Source organism: Alternaria dauci, chromosome 2 (assembly GCF_042100115.1).
Source record: "Alternaria dauci strain A2016 chromosome 2, whole genome shotgun sequence".
NCBI classification, from domain to species: domain Eukaryota; kingdom Fungi; phylum Ascomycota; class Dothideomycetes; order Pleosporales; family Pleosporaceae; genus Alternaria; species Alternaria dauci.
Genome location: NC_091273.1, coordinates 2,414,895 through 2,434,495, shown reverse-complemented (window position 1 = coordinate 2,434,495; position 19,601 = coordinate 2,414,895). Strand labels below are relative to the sequence as shown.

The 19,601-nt window shown below is 52.0% G+C and overlaps 7 protein-coding genes across 7 annotated transcripts; 2 read left to right on the top strand and 5 right to left on the bottom strand.

Moving 5' to 3' along the window:
• Window positions 1-127: 127 nt before the first annotated feature.
• ACET3X_002831 (uncharacterized protein) lies at window positions 128-1,954 on the top strand (the record flags this gene model as incomplete). Its single annotated transcript, XM_069449617.1, has 1 exon — window positions 128-1,954. One exon carries the CDS (start codon window positions 128-130, stop codon window positions 1,952-1,954), a length of 1,827 nt encoding a protein of 608 aa, XP_069309378.1.
• Window positions 1,955-3,142: 1,188 nt separating this feature from the next.
• ACET3X_002830 (uncharacterized protein) lies at window positions 3,143-5,269 on the top strand (the record flags this gene model as incomplete). The annotated part of the gene is made up of 6 exons (XM_069449616.1): window positions 3,143-3,326; window positions 3,381-3,414; window positions 3,467-3,728; window positions 3,775-3,901; window positions 3,953-4,417; window positions 4,470-5,269. 6 exons carry the CDS (start codon window positions 3,143-3,145, stop codon window positions 5,267-5,269), a joined length of 1,872 nt encoding a protein of 623 aa, XP_069309377.1.
• A 122-nt stretch (window positions 5,270-5,391) lies between these two features.
• On the bottom strand, window positions 5,392-5,989 carry ACET3X_002829 (uncharacterized protein; the record flags this gene model as incomplete). Its single annotated transcript, XM_069449615.1, has 2 exons — window positions 5,392-5,844; window positions 5,936-5,989. 2 exons carry the CDS (start codon window positions 5,987-5,989, stop codon window positions 5,392-5,394), a joined length of 507 nt encoding a protein of 168 aa, XP_069309376.1.
• A 549-nt stretch (window positions 5,990-6,538) lies between these two features.
• Window positions 6,539-8,495, bottom strand: ACET3X_002828 (uncharacterized protein; the record flags this gene model as incomplete). Its single annotated transcript, XM_069449614.1, has 2 exons — window positions 6,539-8,172; window positions 8,234-8,495. 2 exons carry the CDS (start codon window positions 8,493-8,495, stop codon window positions 6,539-6,541), a joined length of 1,896 nt encoding a protein of 631 aa, XP_069309375.1.
• Window positions 8,496-9,791: 1,296 nt separating this feature from the next.
• Window positions 9,792-11,358, bottom strand: ACET3X_002827 (uncharacterized protein; the record flags this gene model as incomplete). The annotated part of the gene is made up of 4 exons (XM_069449613.1): window positions 9,792-10,377; window positions 10,438-10,662; window positions 10,814-11,018; window positions 11,070-11,358. The coding sequence occupies 4 exons, from the start codon at window positions 11,356-11,358 to the stop codon at window positions 9,792-9,794; spliced, it is 1,305 nt and encodes a 434-aa protein (XP_069309374.1).
• Window positions 11,359-14,335: 2,977 nt separating this feature from the next.
• On the bottom strand, window positions 14,336-16,000 carry ACET3X_002826 (uncharacterized protein). Its single transcript, XM_069449612.1, has one exon. The coding sequence runs from the start codon at window positions 15,964-15,966 to the stop codon at window positions 14,416-14,418; it is 1,551 nt and encodes a 516-aa protein (XP_069309373.1). The 5' UTR covers window positions 15,967-16,000; the 3' UTR covers window positions 14,336-14,415.
• Window positions 16,001-16,817: 817 nt separating this feature from the next.
• ACET3X_002825 (uncharacterized protein) lies at window positions 16,818-18,439 on the bottom strand (the record flags this gene model as incomplete). The annotated part of the gene is made up of 5 exons (XM_069449611.1): window positions 16,818-16,975; window positions 17,030-17,523; window positions 17,573-18,081; window positions 18,134-18,259; window positions 18,308-18,439. 5 exons carry the CDS (start codon window positions 18,437-18,439, stop codon window positions 16,818-16,820), a joined length of 1,419 nt encoding a protein of 472 aa, XP_069309372.1.
• Between the last annotated feature and the right edge of the window lie 1,162 nt (window positions 18,440-19,601).

Sequence of the window (19,601 nt, the reverse complement as noted above, 5' to 3'; positions counted from 1 at the left end):
AACTGAAGACGGTGTTGCTCAGCTTGGTGACGTGATCGTCGCACTTGAAGCACGCGTAGCACAGCTTGAGAATCAGTCACGACCCAAGCTTACCTCTCCAACTAGGCCACACCACACGACGCCTACCATGAAAAACACTATGGTCATAACTCCCAACAGGAATGGACTCAGCCCGATCACATCCATGATCGCCATAGAGCCTGTCGAATCAGCGCTGGTATCCGACGCAAAGTTTCTTCCTAAAATCGTTGATCTCGAGTTGGAGTTTGCAAAGATCACCAATACCAAAGAAGATCTGGAGAAGAGAGTGGAAGTCTCAAGAGATCAGATAGCTTGCCTCCAGAATCAAAGCGTGGTCATGGAAGGACACCATGGTGAGGAGATTGCGTCGCTCAATGAAGACCTTAAGCGCGTAAAAGGCGAGTACCGCAAGCTCAGTAACAGTCCTCCGAACGTTCGAAAACAAGCAGAAGAGGAACGTGAGAAGTCGCTTCGAGCACAGTTCGACGAAGAGAAGTACATATCGGAGAAGAGCCATGAGCGTAGTCAGAAGCTTCTTCAAGCCGAGCTCGACGCGGCGGAGAAGAAGTTAGCAGATGCCCTCTCCAAGCTTTCAAAGCTTGAAACTAGCCAACAAGAGAGTCTTCAGCGACAAGAGCAAGAGAAGACCACTATGAGCTCATATTACAAGGAAGAGCATGTCAAGCTCCAACACAAGCTCGACGACTCTGAGAAGACATTGTTGGAGGTCTCGTCAGAACAGCGCAAGCTCGAGACAGAGCTCCAACAAAGCAAAGCCGCTCTACAAGCCGCCTGGGACGACCCATATGGCTTACTTTCGGACGAGCAAATGCAGAAATTGGCTTACTACTCTTCGCTTGTTACCGTGCTGTATGGAGATGGCACGGCGTTAAATCCTGGATTGGAAGCCGAATTGCATGTTGCTACCACAGCGCTCGATAATGCGCAAATCGTCGAGGGCGACCTCCAGAGGGAGATCTCCGAGTTGATCAACAAAAACATGACACTGAAGCTTGAATTGGAGGGTTTGAGGGAATCCAAGGCAAACGAGGTCGCTCTAGCCAAGCAGCCTAGCACTCCGATCAGTATCCCGAAGTCTCCAGAGTCCATCAACACGGATACCACAGCACCTGCGAAATCGCTTGAGGACAGCGATAACACCATTACGTGTGTCGGATATGTCCTTGACGAGGGCGAGAAGCTAATCAACAAGACATGTCGCGCGTGCGAACGGTTGGTCGCGCTGCCTCATTGGCAGCGGGGTGATGGACTTTGGGTAGCCAAGTGGGGGGCACATATGAAGACGTGCTCGCATAAGCAGGAGAGTAACAAGAGAAGCCCAATCAAGGGACCTGATGAGAACACCACCTCGGTGGCTATTGTCAACTCCAGTCCAGAGAGGGACGGCCTACAAGAGAAGAACGATCTCCCAAACACTAAGTTTAAGCATGTCTGGGTGCGCCCACCTACTTATGCATCGGAACCAACGCCACGCTCAGTCCAGGGGTCAAAACAGTGCAACAATTGTGGTTCCTGGCTTGATTGGGATACCATGTTTGCCAAGGAGACATTCGGTCTGCACGTCAGCATGTGCCAAGAGATTGTCTGCAGGAACGAGGGATGCGGCGATGTGATGAGTAAAGAGCACTTCTCCAAGGAGCATCAGCAGGTCTGTGAGAAGCGCACAGTGGATGAGAGGAAGACGCACTCGTTTACTGAGGCCGCAACATTGGTGCCCAAAAGGCAGGATACTCTTGACATTTTCACTGCGGACGGAACGGCAAGGAAGTCCGCTCAGCGAGCATCACCGGAATCTACCAGCAATGGCTTCACAATTGAGAACAACCAACGTGGTACGCAGGAAGACTTGAAACCTGAGAAAGGAAGGAGGCGTTGCGGATTGCAAGGAAGTAGTATCTGGGCGGCTTCGTGAGTAGTCGCATTGACCTTTCCAGGTCGGAAGATTCGCCCGTTGATGTCTTCCTTATGCATGTTTGTTGTTTACTGATTTTAGTTTCCAACTCGGCAGACAGTTCATGCAGGGTATCCCAATCGACCTGCTATATTTGCAATGTGCTCCGAGCCTCCTTCCAACTGCAAAAGTGGCGATGATTGTGTTTGGCTGTCGCGAGTGTTTCATTTGCAAAGTGTCTTTGCATTCAGCTGTCGATCGAAACGATACTGACATACAAGGCTCGCAGCTTGTACGTGACCAATGGCGGGGTGAGCATGGATCGCATCAAACACTGGTCAAACCAGCCTTCTCGAAAGCCAGAGGTAACTCTACACACCCGTGCTTTTTGCGTAATGGTTAGCAATGACGGCATATTCATCTGCAGGTACCAAGGTAATCTGTCGCATCTCTGAGGGCGCTAAACCCAAAAGGCCTCTTGCAACCTCGCTTTCATCTATAAAGCTTAACGTACGTCGCAGCCACGCTTATTACGTCGCTCAAGCTTCTAGAACGCGTCGGCAGTTCAATCCTCTCCATCGACTACGCTGTTCGCGGTTGATTGATGGGTGTTTGCTTGTCAGCTTACTCGCTTACTAATGGCAGCCTGCAACACTCGCCCGGCCCGAGGTACAGGACTTCCATATGTCACGTGATGTGTACCCAACTGTGTTGAACACCAACAACTACAACGGATGGAACAGGACCGATAAACTGGCTTACGTGTACAAGGAGCCACATATTTACAAGGGAGCTTTAAGCTACGCAACACAGCCTACTTGCATCAAGAACCGAACTGGTCTTGGGAAACCGTTACAGGCCATTGTCCCGAACCTCCAAGCCACAATAACGGCGCATGAAGCCTCCATTGCGCACACCCGGATATGGCCGGACGATCGGCCGGACGATCGGCCGGATCTCAACACCGTCTCCGTTAATCTTTCTGTAGTACCAAAGCCGTTGAATATTATCAATCGGAAACTCGGAAACATGCGATATGACGACGAGTATGATGAACACGCCTGGGCAGGGTCCTTGGTGCTCACCATCGGCAGATGCGGGCAGTCCGACTACCGGTTTCATTACGGTTGCTCAATTTGGACATGTACATATACCTAAGTACCGTTTACTAGACGACCTCACAAACAACTGTTACTGTACGCTGCGATCATGCCTTCACTACTGAATCTCGGAGTGACCGCCGCGCTTTCTGCCACCGGTCTTCTCGCACACCCACTCTCCAATGCGCAAATCCTCTCAAGAGCAGAGGACCTCCTCCCAGCATACGACTATGTCATTGCCGGCGCCGGCGCGGCGGGTCTCACAGTTGGCAATCGCCTATCCGAAGATCCAGGTAAATTCCACACGTGTCGCATGGCATGCAGGGGGCTAACGAGACCCTGAATAGATGTAACCGTATTGATTATCGAGGCTGGCAACTTGTGAGTTACATAATATCTACGTGCGCTGTCAACATACTGATGTGAGTGTTAGTGACCAAAACGAGGCTGCTCTCACCATTCCAGGCCTAGCAGGCACTGCTGTCGGGACACAGTATGATTGGAACATCTCCTACGCGGCAGCTGAAAGTTTAGATGGTCGCATAGTTTCCATACCGCTAGGTAAAGTTGTGGGTGGATCAACGAAACTCAATCGCATGGTCTTTGACCGTGGATCGCGATCTGATTACGACGCATGGGGAGAGTTAGGAAACGAAGGTTGGAACTTCGAGACACTCCTGCCGTACTTCAGAAAGGTATGCTTGCTCCACAATATCGTCGAAGCATCTGACCAGGTTGTAGAATGAGAACTTTACTCCGCCGACGCCAGAGATCCAGGCAGAATACAACATCGAAATCAATCCAGAATATCACGGAGAGGAAGGATACATGAAGTCAACTTACCCTCCTTTCTTTTGGCCTACGACAAGTAAGTCTGACACACATTTTGTCACGCATAAGATACTGACGCATTACCCAGAGAACCTAGTGCAAGCTACCCAGGAACTGGGTATCCCCATCAACGACCAAGCAACTGGAAACGCACTCGGTGGTTATTTCTGCCCACACAACCAGGACCCGGAGACTGTAACACGATCCTCTGCGAGAGAAGCATATCATGCATCTGCTGAAGCGCGACCAAACTACCACATTCTCACTGGTAACCTCGTGACGCGTGTCCTGACAGAAAGCTGCAGCGGCACGGACCCAGTCAAGGTAACTGGTGTCGAGTTCGCGACATCTGCAAATGCGACCCGCCAACAGACTACAGTCAAGCGGGAAGCTATCCTTGCTGCCGGAGCGCTGCGCTCGCCTCAACTGCTGCAAGTATCTGGTATCGGTGAACCCTCTCTGCTTGAGTCAATCAACGTCGAGACAGTCGTTGATCTTCCTGGCGTTGGATACAACCTACACGACCATCCCTTTTCGGTCGTAGTCAACGCACGTGAGTATAATATCAAATATCGCAGCTAGAGAAATCACTAACACCGGCACAGTAAACACCACCATCTTAACCAACTCCCTGACAACCAACACTACCTTCGCAGCGCAAGCTCGCGAGCAGTACGATAACGACAGATCCGGCCCACTGACTTCCCCAACTGCCGAATTCCTTCTCTTCTTGCCAGTCCAAACCTACACCAACGCCTCGCGAACCATTTTGTCCCAAGCTATCGCTGGAGGACCAGCCGCCTCTCTCCCGTCGAACATACCCGCCGAAGTCGCACGAGGCTATGAAGCGCAATTTGAGCTTCTCAACAAGAAGCTTGAATCTGACGATTCCGCCATGTTGGAGATCATCTGGAGTGACGGCACCCTGGTACTAGCACTACAGCACCCCTACTCGCGCGGATCTCTGAAGGCGAGCTCGGCCGACATTTTCGATACTCCAGTCGCGGATGGAGGATTCCTGCGCAACGAGGTTGATGTGACACTATTGCGCGAAGCTGTGCACTTCGCTCGACGATTTGTTACTGCGCCATCCATTCTCTCACTCAACCCCTTCGAAGTCGTCCCTGGAGGCAATGTGACCGCGGACGCGGATATCGACGCTTTCATCCGCAGTAGTACCGGATCACTCGCGCACCCGGCTGGCACCTGCAAGATGGGCCCCAGAGAAGATGGCGGTGTCGTGGATCAGAATCTAAAGGTCTATGGCGTGGAGGGCTTGAGGGTCGTGGACGGCAGTGTAATGCCCATGTTGCCAGCAGCCCACACCATGGTCACTGTTTATGCGACCGCGGAAAAGGCGGCGGATATCATCAAAGAGGCTGCGAAGCAGAGTCGTAAGGTATGAAGAGCCTTGGCAGGGGAGAAGAGAACTTGAGAGTTTGGAGGGAGATTTTACATTAGACTACTGTATTAACACCTATGGATTTTGTGCTTTCGCAATGAGAGAAGTTACGCTTATCGTATGCATCATGTCCCTGCAATCTTCGGCGGAATGTGCTCGTAATAGTACAGAGTCTCTCCACTCCTTCCACCCTCGAATAATCCTAGCGCCAACTTCGCAACAGCGTCTCCGCAGAGCTCAGGTGGCTCCACCATCTCATCGCCCATCTCGTCCCAGATTCTGAACCGCTCAATCTCGTGGTCTGCCATGACCCCCCGATACCTCCCTTCAACTAATCCATCGATCATTTTCGTCCGCGTCAGCCTTGGGTATACGCCCTGCACGCTGAGTAGAGGCTCTTCGTGTGCGAGACAGGAGATAAACCGGGTTAGTGCGGCTTTCGTGGTGCTGTAAGGGGTCCAACCATGGTAGGATATTGCGCTGTCGCATGCAGAAGACAAGATGATAACTTTGCCACGACCGGCATTTAGAGGATGAGATGTCCGTGACGCACGGAGATGTGGGAGGGTGAGCTGAACCTGGGAGACGTTAGCGACCAAGACAGCACTAGACCAAGACCCTGCAGGACAAGATGTGCCCAAAGTGCCAGAATGTCAAGTTAGTACTTACCATACTCATAGCCCCGAAAACATTGATGTCAAAACTTCTCTTCACTGCTCCCATGTCGAGTTTCTCTAACCTTTGTATCGGTGTGATAACGCCCGCGCAGTACACCAATGTATCGAGTCCTCCGAAATGGTTAAAACACGTCTGGACCGCTAACTCTCGGTCTTCCTCTACTGTGACATCGCCTTCGACTATCCTTAGGCGCTCTCTCTGCTGTTTCGTAAACTCGAGTTTGATGGTTGAATCTATGAGCCCGAATGCGATTACTTTCGCATTCAACGGCAGGTAAGGTGATGAAAGAATGCATTGCGTGATGGCGTATCCAATTCCGGACGTTCCGCCAACGACGAGGATGACCTGAGGCTTCGATGCCATGACGCGTGGAAGAGGAAGTTGAGCAAGTAGCACGTATGACGGATGATGCACGCAGATCGGTTGATGCAGATTTGGAGCTTGTGTTGTTTGAGATGGCACCACGGAGTGGAACATGCCCCGCGCTAGCTCCGGAACGGGCAAAGCTCGGGAGAGATGTTCCGGGTAGCCGTTTAGACCAGGTGCGTTGAACTTCTGCGGGCATTTTCATGACTTCATGGCAGTTACATACGACTACAACCTTGCCTTTGCACCTTCGCCATCTCCTACCATGCCCTCTTCTATAGCTTTGATATGCAACGCTAGTATCCGACTGTAAAATCTCGAGAGCGCCAGATTGCCACCCATGAACCACAACCCGGGATGGCCGCTCTTCTGCCACATGGTTCGGAATTCTCCTTCGTTGTTGAATCCCCACACGTCGCTGACGCGGTCCGCTACCTCATCTCCAAAGATCTTACGTGCCTGTGTGCGCATATTTTGGTACCCGGTCGCGAACACAATCTCATCGGCCTCGAGCTTATCACCATCCGCAAACTCAATTCCGTTTGGCAAAATCTGCGTGATTTCTTGGCCTTGCTTGACCTTGATCTTTCCATCGATGATGAGTTGAGATGCTCCGACATCGATGTAGTAGCCGCCACCGCGCTGGAAATACTTGATGACAAGGCCTGAATCCATGGGCCCACTGTCAAGACCAAAGCCAGCTGCACGAAGGCCATCGTGGATCTTCTTGTCGTGAGCGGCTTGGATCTTAGTGACTTTGATCTGCAGTGTCTTTAGAAGTTCGCTTGGTAAACTCCAGAAAATAAGGTCGGCATCGTCAACAGGCGGTGCGTCTTGATCGTACAAACCCTTGTTGCCTATATCAGTGATGGCTTCAGAGGTGACAACGCATGTCGTACTGCGCTGCACAACAGTAACATCATATCCTTTCTCGAAGAAGTCTTGCGCGATATCATGGCCGGAATTACAGCACCCTACGACTACGGCCTTCTTGCCTTTGGACTCTGGATTCGCGCCAGGGTGCTCGGAGCTGTGGCATAGCCGGTCGCCTTTGAAGCCCTCCATGCCTTTGATCTGGGGAAAGTTCTTCTCGCCCGAATGGCCAGTTGCCTGCACAATGTGTTTCGGGTGCAAAGTCCGTGTCTGAGTGGTTCCGTCTGCTTTCCGACGCTCGACGACCACGGTCCACTGCTTCTTGTTCTCATCCCACGACGTTGATTTGAGGCTCGTAGAAGTCCACACGTTAAGTTCGAGCAGGTTCACATAAGCTTCAAAGAACTCAGCTAGTTTGTCTTTGGGTGTGAAGACAGGCCAATGTGCTGGGAAAGGTACATAGGGCATGTGATCGTACCACACTGGATCGTGCAGTACGAGTTGCCGGTACCGCTTACGCCAGTTGTCGCCAACTCTTTCGTTCTGATCCACCATGAGCGTAGGAATGTTGAGCATCTTCAGGCGCGCAGCAACTGTCAGGCCACCCTGCCCAGCACCTAGAATCAACACCGTCGGGTCGATCTCTTCCTTCTCCGCATCCCGGGTCTCCTTCCAGGTCTTTCTGGCTGGGTCTCCGCCATGTTTAACGCCTTTCGTCCGTCGGTACCCTAGCGGCTCTTCATGACCCTTGAGCTCCTTTAGCAGAGTGTAGAGCGTAAATATCTTCCATTGTCCGTTATCTTCTGCAAGATTCATGACACCCTCGCCACGCCCAACGCTTGTTTCGAAGGTTACGAAAAGGTTTATGCCATTGACGTCGCCTAAAAGGTCGATTGCTCCAAACTTTGGTGCACGGTAATTTGAGCTCTTGCTCACTTCAACCTTTTCCAGCCGCACCTTGCTGGAATCCAAGTACTTTTTGATGTCAGCTAAATGCGGGCGTACCAAGTCAGTTTATGTCTCGTATACAATCCGTACAGAGACACTTACCGCTGCCTTTTACGGTTCTCAAATCCCAATTCAATGCTAAATGGTCTCTCCAGTAGCTATTGTCTTTGCAGAAAAGGTCGGCAATCGCCGCATGATCTCGTTTCGCAAGCACATCGTTGAACTGTGTGACTATCTTGTCCGCGACGCTGTGTGCATCGACAGAATTGCTTTTTGACGACGTTGGGAACACACCAAGTGGTATGTTGACGCTGCCCGTCTCAGGACGCTCGCTGGAGCGGATCGAAGTATCGCCTACTCCCATGTTCGTGGCTTGCGCACTGACGAAAGGACGAAACGCGGGCGAATAGAGACTGGGTGGTCGCAAGGTTGAAGACGTTCATGTGATTACAGCACAAGAAACACTTTTTAAACACGGCAAAACGGCCTGAGACGTGTCATCAGCTGAGCAGACGGATTACCAGCTTTGTGCCATCCGTATACGCGTGTAGCATGCCAAGCAATCTTGCCCTGAACGGTCAGTTGTTGCACATGATCGGCAAACCTTCCCTGTTGGCAAGTGCGGGGGAATCGTTGCTTCACTCCGGGGAAGCAAGGTGTGCATCCGCTCTACCCGGAACATCCTCGCAACAATCTCCGATGTGCGGTCGTTCCCCGTGTGCAATGCAATTCTGCTCGAGTATCGAAGTATTGAGAATCACAATGCAACAACGTCACGTGTATGCACAGATTACCCAATATGGTCAAGCGCACAGTGCGGCGAACTGTCGTCTTCCTGACATAAGATACGCTCTCTCCGCGTTTCTTCGTGGTTTCAGACGGACGACCAAACATAGCCTTGACGGGACCGGCTCATTCTTACCATGTCAAAGGATATGTGTATCTTCGTTCTTGAAAGGAGCTGTCGTCGTACACTGCCATCATATCGATCAGGACACCGACGGCTTCTTAGGAAGTATACAGCCGCACTTATCGGCTCGGCCTTATATTGAACCTGACAATATTGACGGCATGGCTTCTGCTTGCTGTTCGGCACAGCCTCACATCGAGTCTGACAATATTGACGGCAAGGTATCTGCTTACTTCTCAGCACGTACAGTCCGGCCCGTCAACTCGGCCTGTCTAATGTGGAGCCTCCGAGACTTCCAAGATTTGCTCGGCGTGATCGTCCAACCCCTGATATCTAGTGCCGGTTCTACTTGGAACCAGATGCATGTTCGACTAGGGCGGGTTCTAGAATGCAACCCAATGATCATTGCCCATACGATAGATCTCCACCAGGAGACCCAAAGGCAACTCAGCACACTCGTGGGTTCTAGCATGCATGGATATGACTGAAATTCGCCGAAGGGAAGAAAGCGCTTGGGTTGACTGGAGGACGTTGACGAGAACAAGATTTGTTCTCTACCAATGTAGCAGCATGGCTACGAGGACACATGCATATGGATGAAGGCATTCTGTCTTGTCGTGGCCTTTTGCATTATCATTTTCATTACATCGCATTTCTAGATCGCGAAAACAGGAAGTATTAGGTATTGTACTCAGCTCAACTCAAGCTAAATGACCAGCTAATGGTTCTACCCGTCAATGGCGTGCATGCTCAACTCGGCCGCCTTGGCCATCCCCAGCCCTTTTGCTGCACGAGCGCCGCCTCGTCATCACTATCTTCTGTCAGCGGCTTCGGCGTCACTCCACTCCTCATGCTTTCATTGCCTTCCGTTATGCTCTCCAGGCTCTTTTGCCTGCCCAGCCCCCTTTCCTCGATCAGCACGCCATGCGATTGCCTCTTTCCGTGGCCCCCCGAGATCTCCACTTCCGAGCCTCTGCGCTCGTAGTTGGGATTCGGTTCGGTATGCACAATGACTTCCCTTGTCTCCTTGATTTGGTTTCCTGTCGGGGCAAAGCTGACGACACGGTGATGTTCTGGGTCGCTCGTCGCTTTGGTATCGACAGTATAGGAGGCGAAGCTCGCGAGCTCGTGGACTGAGCCGCGCGATTTGTGTGTACCCCCGCCGCCAGTGCGTTGGCCGGATTGGGATTGGTTGGACGAGGATTTGAACTCTTGCGCGATAGATGCCATGCCGGTCTTACGCGATGTGGAGATTGCGATGCGCTTGATAAGGTTGGCCATTGTCATCTCGATGTTGAGTTTGACCATGTAGGCAAGTGGGTGGAATTGAATATATCTAGAAGACGGTGGGTTAGCAAAGCGAGCTAGGTGGGCGCTTTACGGATTCAGTGCGTACACAAAAGAGTTTGGTATCGACATTGCAGCAATGATCATGACGTCCATCAGGAGCGATACCATGACGATTTTCTGGTTGAAGCGAACGAGCTTGTTGTATTTGGTGAGACCGTTGTTGATAAGGTTCTCCTTGACAGTCTTCAAGAAATACCAGTTCAACGCTGCGTCGACAAAAAGGTAGAGACCTTTTTCGATCCGGTCCCAGTACTCGTTGATGATGTGATACCTGTTGCTTTGTTAATTCACTGTATGGTGTACTTGAGTGCGCTGTCTGCACAACTGTCGTTCCCACGACTGGTTTGCCGAATGAGTCCAGGTAATCATCCCATCTCATTCCGACCATCCGTACAATGCGCTCAGCGAACAAAAGAACTTACTTGTGGCTGATCTGTAACCGTGCTGGTATCCAGATGTTGAACACGCTGATGTTGATGACCGTAACAAAGACGGCAGTGGTGACCATGATCCACCTCGACCGCCGTCGATCAGGTACAATGACACGAATACGGTTGATGATGATCTGCAGCAGAAGCTGAACCTGGATACACCACCAGAAGAGAATCGTGAAGTAGAATGCAAAACCTGTGCTTTGATTAGTATGACAGCGAAGGGTCGTATGCTAGAACCACCTACTCGGCCTGATGTACTTCAACAAGTGCAGGTAGCTCTCCAGTCCCATCACGAATGAAACAATAAGTTCCAGCCAAATCATCCAGATGTACACACTTTTCAGTGGTGCTCGAGATCCTCTTGTTTGCTTTAGTGTAAGCCATATGGCTATGATGACATTGACCAGTGTCATCGCCCACACGAGAGAGGCGATGGTGATGTCTGCTTTTGTGATGGGCTCATTTTCGTAGTTCGGTGAGATGAAAGGGCCCCATGGTTGAAAGGACGGGACATGACTGAATTCTTCGTTCATGGTGGGCCGACGTGGAAGAGTGGTGGTGCAATGCGAGGGAGGCCTGACAACAACCGTTCACAACTCAGCGAACGTGGTGTTGTATGTGATATGAGATCGGTCGAGGATGAATCGCAATGACCCAAGCGAAGACCCTGCCCATCTTTTGTCCAAACTGGCCGACCCATAACGGCAGCTAAGGAGACTTCAGGAGATGAAGCGAAGAGTTGACAGATTCTCGAGTCGCAATAAGGTTCGGTAGAAAGTGGCGTTCTGGCCTAATGTTCGAGAAGGATTATTTCTATTCGTTGGGCGTCAAGCTTGTGTGGATATCTGGGACGCCAAACGACCGATCCTTTCGTGAATCGCGCTGCTAAACTCGTAACAGCAGTGTCGCTTGCTCTGGGATAGCGTGGTGCCTGGTCCGACCTGCGTACGGGACGGGATCTGGCTGGTTGGAACACTAATGCCCACTTGGCAGGGAAGGGCATCCCTTTCGCGGGGTGATGTGCAAATATTACTGCAAATGCGTCAGGTATATGCATGTCAGCATCCGGACCGCCGGGGAAGCGCTCAGGTTGACGATGTCTTGATTGTTGGCCATAGCATCAGCAAACTCCAAGCTTGTAGACTCCAAGCTTATAGTTTTCAAGCTTGCAGATTCCTTCACGGCTGGCAGCGTTGAGGGATGTACTCCGGAGTAGCTGCTCTGATACGCGCGGCGGCGGCGGAGCTGGTGCTGTTTCCAAGCTATAGCGCTGGTCAAGTTTGCTGTTGGCGTGCAAGGGTTTTACCGTGTCCGCGACGATGTTGGGCTACTAGCAGCTCTGGGCTTACCGGTAGGTGTGGCGAACCTTCCGTGTATTGTGATTTGCTTGTAGACTGCGACTACTGGTGACTGCAACGTAAAGTTGCAATGGGCCGACCACATCGCATGAATCCTATGACCAATAAACGTAATACCCAGCTGTTCTGCAGTCAGACGTCGCAGCTGGTGGGCCTTCTGGTTCAACACATGGTGCGACTGGGACTCTGAACTTTGACTTCCTTCACAGCTGTGGGGCTCTGTTGCATCGTTGAAGCTACAACTGTCATCATCAATGCGGGCGCCCGGGGACCTGGATTTCGTCGTCCTCTCAATTTCCATGATTTTCAGCCTAACCCACGGCGATTTACTCTTAGCGTCGGTGCTGTTGCGTCGTTTGGCGTAGAATGGCGTACCACGCACCACGTGCCTAGTGGCTTCCAAAGCGCTGTACGAGCGATTGCCAGCCCGTTCGACGTCGAGGAGGCGTCAGCTTGCAGAGGTCCGGGCACCTCCTAACAGGGTATGCTAGTCCTGGAAGAACGTCGGAGGGTTAGCAAGATCCGATCGCTGGGAACAGGGCTCCGAATGAAACGCGCACTGAATGGTCCAGATAAGATTACAGCGTGCGGGCCTTTGTTTCCGAGCGAAAACTCAGCGTCGCTCACCACCGTGCCGCGAGATCTGTGGAGTGTATATGATGCCCACAACAAGACCGCAGTAGGATCGCGGAAGGCCTTGTCGCTGATCGTCTGGAGAAGTCGAGCGGATTTACTACATGCGTTAGGCGGGTCCGGGCGATCACCAACATCTAGGCAAACCGGCGTTTCGAGTCGAACAATTCTGGCCGATTCACAGTACGCTTGCTGCTTGCAGATGTCCAAGGTAGCTTCCGAGTGTTTGCAACCAAGAATCCTGTGACCGAAAATGTAAGCATCGGTACAGTGATGGCACAGAGCATCTCCAGGTCGACTAAGATCTTCATCATTGAGGGCGGCTAGATCAGCTAGACGATTCAGGGGTCGCCGATAAACGGTCCAGCCCAAACGGAGTGCGCCCCGCATCTTCTACCGGCAGTCGACGCCTCCGGCTGCGATCGCAATAACCGCGAACACGACATTTCTTGCTAGCAACACACTTGCCCTCAATCCCGAGTAAGTAACGTTCGCAGCCACCAAAACCCAGTTCGACCCTTCGCTGCCCAACGTGGCAATTCCTTGCATGTGATGGATGTGCGGCTATCCGCAGCACACCCAGCTGAGCTGCTTGGCTCCCACCAAGTCATCGACGTCATCAGATACGCTACGTCTACACCCTCAATCCGGATTAAGCTTGTGAAAGCGCCTCCGCTCATCGCCCCGATCGAGTACAGTACGATGGTAGTGTAGAGGGCTACCTATGGCGCTGTACTCAGCTACCAAGCCATGTCTCACGTGACCAAACTCTGTTACGTACGTTACCGTACCTGGATAGAACACAAGACGGACAATCCGCTTCCGCCCCCGCCTCCGTATAGTTACTTTTCCAATCGCCGACCTCGCATACTCAGGACACCCTCACAAACGCGTTCGCCCAACTCATGCCAAGTCGCGGAATTCAGGCACTGGCGCACCTCGGGTACCTAGGTAAGGTTCGCTGTCGCTTGCCATCATGGTGTGCGCTGTTAGGTCTTACATCAGGTTCTTCAGCCCCAATTACTCATTTCACTTTTAGTCTATTCTCCTTACGTCGCTCACCCATTGTTTTTGCATACGCGGAGAGCTTGGTATGCTTATTCTTACTGCAGTGGTGTTAGTGTAAGTGTAGCAATGGTCAAGGTGACTCGACGACACGATGGAAACAGGATAGGTTGCGCAGCACAGACGAAAAGGAGATCAAGAAATTGTAATCATGGCGGTTGACCTAACAAACATGTGCTTTTCAGCTATGATGCAGCTGGCGTTCGCATGGGTGGGAGCGATGTTTGTCCTAGTGATTCGAAACAAGGAGACGTGGAACCTATTCCAACTTGCGAACGACGGAAGACTGTTCACTCAGACACATGCAACCAACTCGGCCTTTGGGGAAAATCGAACACCACCCAAAGCTCGTCTTCGGCTATGCAGGAGGGGAGCGGTCGATTTTTCCCCCTGACGACTTGCAACGGACTACTGTAAGACAACGTCATGGATTGAAGTGTTTTGTTACATTGGACTTTTCTATCTCTACAACATCATCGCGTCATGGTATCATCATCATCCACCTCCTCAACAGTTCATATACTAACACAATATCTACATGACATGCTTTCCAGCACCGCAAGTCTGGCCGTGGTGCGCATGGCCGCCATCGTCAAACCTCGACATGAGTCTGCTCCTCTCGGCGCCACGCTTGCGAAGCGTCATGTTGGCCCTTGGAATACCCTCGAAGCTGAGCGCGTACTTGGCAACCGAGTTGGCAATGCTCTGGGTGTTGAGCAAGAAAGCATCCTGAGCAAGGTTGTCGATATTGTCGCAAGCTTGGTGGTAGCATGCGTCGAGCGGCTGGCCAGCTTCACCACCAAAGAGCTGTGCCTCCTCTTCTGTCTTCAACACCTCAGCACCGGTGAACAGACCGCCAGAAGGAATACCGTTCTCGAGGAAAGCAGCGTAGTCGGAGCGGAGAGAGAAGAGAGCAGGGACGTGGGGAAGACCACGCTCCTCGTAGAACTCCTCAAAGTCCCTCTCAATCTTGTCAGATCCAGCGGCACCAGAGAAGTTGAACGCGCTACCATCGCCGTCGTAGATGCCGAGAACGTAGTTGGGCGAAGCGATCATGTCGAAGTTGAGGTAGGCACGAAGCTTGTTGACCTCGGTCGCGTTACCGCCAAAAGTGCCGTTGATGGTCTTCATGTAGTAGAAGGAACCAAGCTTTCCAAACTCCTCTGCGCCCCAGAAGCCGAGACGAACCGCGTTCTTGATCTTGAACTTGGTCAGAGCAAGACCAGTAATGAGGGTACCGATGGTACCAGATCCATCGTCGTTGATACCAGGACCGGCAAAGACAGAGTCGGTGTGGCCACCGAGCATGAGCACGTTGTCATGGTCACCCTGCTTCGTCTCGGCAATGACGTTGTAGTTGGTGCGGTTCTCACGGATGGCATCGATGAAAAGAGTAGCCTCAACTGTGCCATTGCCGAGCTTGGCAAGAAGGCTGTCGCCAGCTTCCTTGGTCATGCCGACGACAGGGGCGTAGTTACCTTCGCCGCCAAGAGTACCAGACAGAGGCGTGTTGGGCTCGTTGTTGTAGATCGCTGCACCGACTGCACCGGCAGCCAAGGCGTTGGAAGCCTTGAGTGAGAAGTTGCAAGTGCCTCGCGAGATGAGTGCGATCTGGCCAGAAACTTCGGCAGGGAAGTCATCAACAGAGCATCCAAGGTTGTTGACCTTGACAAGGTTTGCGGTGACATCACCAGAGGGACCGAAGGTCATATAGGACACAGGAATTTCCTCGCCAGCAGCAGTAAACTTGGTTGTAGCGGCGGTGAACAGCTCGACGAAGGGCTGCTTGTACACATCGTAGTACCCGGTAGCCTTGAGCGTTTGGTAGAGCCACTCAGTTGTAGCGTTGTGTCCAGTACCACCGAAAGCACGGTTGCCACCAGCCTCGTCGGCGAAGGTTTGAAGTTGCTGGGAACCCTCAAGCAAGTCCTCGAGCTTGATCTGCTTGATCAGCTCTTTCGGGGAGACGAGCTTCCTGGGAGGACCAGATGGATGCGGCTTGCCAGGCTTTGTCGTAGGCTTTGGCTTCGCATCGTACTGTGCGAGGACAGGCGCAGCGAGCGCAACGAAGGGAACGAACCTCATCTTGAAAAAGGATAGTGATGGATGAGCCGGGAGAAGAGGAAGCTGCCTTGAAACATGTCAAAGGTAAAGACTGGCTCTATATACTGTTGCTCGTATCCATATAGTTGATGCAGGTAGCGGGCATGAGCCATTGTGTGCCTGAAGAACTAACCAATACAGGCAGCTGCTGTATCAATCGCCGCTCCATTGTCATTCAGGCACCGCAATTTGATAAGTCAGGACATGCAGTGGGCCCATGAGAACGGGTAGCCGGGCGACGAGCTGGGGCGAAGGCGACGCGATTGATGAAGGTCTGCTTGGCTGCGCAATGCTGAATTGCATGAGGAAGGAGAATAGCCGCTTCTCTCGGCGGACACATCTAGCTCACGGCCGGGCGCAACTTGATTGGGAAGGAAGGACCTCTAGACATGAAGCCAAGCCCCAACCCCCGCAACTTCGTCTTGGCGCCTCTACGCCACAATCATAAAGAAGGAAGCAGGAAGACGCGATTGCGTTGCTCCGCCACTGGATCCTGCGCATAGAGATGCAAGCTTGGCTGCTAGACGCGGTTTTGTGGCAAGCGGACATTGGTCCCAAAAAGAAGTAAACGATCAACAACGGTGACACCGACGCCGCTAGATGCTAGGACCCGACCATGACAGGACTTTGATTGCTCGAATCGCGAGGTGGATGGCCCCAATCTACAGATCCAAAATATGCGCAACATTGCGCCGAGCTCTATCATGGACCAATCGCCTTATAGAGAGGCGCACCGATACCGATGGAATACAGCCGGGATCGACATTCATGATATACCCTAAACTCCTTTTTCGCTGCGAGTCATCCAAAAAAAACGAATATGCTCTGTCCGTCTATTTGTCGTATCCCTCTTGCATCTTCACAATGAAGACACCACGTTCCATAGTGTTGATCAAAATGTGACCGCTCTTGAACAGCGCATAGCTCGACCATGTGCCGACAAAGTCAACAGTACCACCTCCAGGCATGTCATCGTCCTCGGGGTATACGTCTAGAAAAATTGTAAGCAAAGCACACTAAGACTACAACGTTTATTTTTACGTACCGAAAAAGCCGACTTCCTTCACGCCAGCACCGGTTGGGTCGTCCGGAATGCTGCGGACATCGAGAACACGGAATCCGGTTCCGTAGTTGGATTGGTATGCGAAGCCATTCGCAACGTACTGGTTGTGGTCGATACCCTTTGCTCCGCTCTTGTACAGTCCAGTCTGCTTAGGCGCACGGAGAGATGAGATGTCCCAAATGTACGTGATGGGATGGCCAGGGATACCAGGGCCGACTTTGTCGTACTCGTCGTACTCATCGTCGAGCAGGAGGAACTGTTGGTTCATGGGGTCTAGAACGTTGCCCTGGTGGGTGTATGCCGCACCCTCGTAGGAAGTGTTGGACAGAATGACGGGAGCTTTCTTGTTGGTCACGTCGTATATCGTGAGAGAATCCTCGTTGTAGCCGTAGCAGATCTCATGGCCGTCAAACTCTGCATCTGGTCCGCGATAGATCAGACACTGAGCATCGTGTACGTAGCCATCTTGCGATGCACTATCTTTTGTTAGCAGTGATCTAAACTTCAACATGAAGTGATACTTACCAGCCTGGGCTTGTCGGTTTGGAAGGGTCGGTGATGTCAATGAAGATGATTCCGGATCTGCACTTGTCTGTCCTTGGCTGCGCACCAACGGCGTAGATGAAGTTGGTCTCCGGGTTTGTCACAACGTTGTGAGTTCGACCGTTAGGGAGGCCCTTGTAGTGACCAACTAGATCGCCGTTGTTGCGGAAAGTCACAGGAGACGCAGGGTCAATGTTGAGCAGCTTCTTCATGTCGAAGATCTGAATTCCATGGCCGACCGCCTCGCTGCCGATGATCATCAGATTGTTCTGGCCACGAATCTCGCGCCATGTACTGGGCGTAGAGTAGGCTGGCAGGCGACCTAGATACGAGAGCTTGCCTTCAGCGGTGATTTCGGCAAATGCGGCACCGTCTTGTTGTCCGATGGCAACGAACTCGCGACCATCTTCGGATGTCCAGCCCCATGATGAAGATCCGACACCACGGGTGCTGCCCAGCTCGGCGTGGGACAAGAAATGAAGCAAGTCGATCTGGTTGATATGTCAATGGTTGGAACTTCCAATGGATAGTGGATGAACTGACATTTTTGCACCGGAAAACATCAGTTCCAGTAACAGCAGTACCGTTCAGACACTCCACTTTGTCTTTGATCTCAGCATACTGAGCAGAGTTGTACATGCCTGCAGCCTCCTGGCGTGCCCATGACTCCTGTTGAGGGTTAGTGTAAGTTCGAGGGAGCGCGCGTGTGTTTGTGACCTTTTTGAGTGCAACGTTATTCTCGTGCCTGATGCCAGAGTCGTAAAGTTGTGCGGCTCTAAGCTCATCCTTTGGCATTTCCTTTGCTGCCACGAGGGCAGACAAGGATAGAAGGGCAGTACGGAGATACATATTGGTTGTGGTTTGCACGATGTGCCAGATGCCGATGGATTGTCACAGCAGGCTTCCCAGGTACTCTTAAATGCGCGCTCGCCGTCACAGTGGTACTCCAAATGCCAGTATCCATTCTGTATTGCCTATGGCTAACCCGGCAGGTAACCACAATACCTGCCCCTTTCGATGCTACTATACATGTAGTGACCCATCACACGAGATGGTGTAGATCCACGATTGGCAGTCGGTAGAGATCACAAGCAACGTGTATATGAGGTCTAATACCGTACAGGGTATGACATTGGTGGTGTTAGATGAAGCAAAAGCTTCGGGCAAGGAGCCGTCGACGAGATAGGAAGGAGGCTTTATCAAGCATGTCTTGGTCATGTCTTGGCCACCAGGATGCCAAGGTGCAGATCCGTTGAGCGAAGATAACGACAGGATGAGGTGCTACCGTCAGGCTCTGTGCTAGGTTTTGCGCATATCGTATCCAGCTTTTCAGTCGCTAGTGTTGATTTTGCTTTGCGCGCAGACCCGACGGACAAGTGATTGTTGAGTCTCGCGCAAAGGGGGCTGGACAGCGCGACTTTGCGTGATATTGAGGCCCTGTTTTACCGCGGCATATTTGCTTGGCACTGTTGTGATCAGCTGATTCATCTACAATCACGTGAGCGTGGATGTGGATGTGGCAAAGCTACCATCCGCCATCTCTAAGTTGAAGCTGCTCAAAGAGGGCGTTAAGCCAGAATCAATGAGCTGAAGCTGTTTGCTCCTCTGTCCGAGAAACGGGACCTGGCTAGCAATAGGGTCGAGCGAGGATCAGCACATGAAAGGATCGGACCGTCGACATGGGCACAGCGGCTCAAACTGCTTATTGTAGCACGCGTGAGCAGCAGAAATTGCCGCGACGGAAAGCTGGTGCTAGAGATCTGGGATGGCAAAGGCAAAAACTCGATGTTCGGGTTGTTTCGCGTTGAAGTTTGCAGGTACCAAGTGGGGGGCGGGGCAGCGTTGGGCCGTCACCCGAAGCCTGGAACGCTGCGCCTGCTCACTGAACGGCGTGCGGGTCCCACCATTGCGTCACCAAACAAAACAATAAACACGACAGAACAAAGGAGCACTGAAGACAATCGTCGTGAATGTGAATGGGACTGTGTCCGCTAAATGTTCATTACTGAAT

Bases quoted from the DNA above. Each gene is read 5' to 3' on its own strand.
- ACET3X_002826 (XM_069449612.1), bottom strand. From the start codon at position 15,966: ATGAGGTTCGTTCCCTTCGTTGCGCTCGCTGCGCCTGTCCTCGCACAG.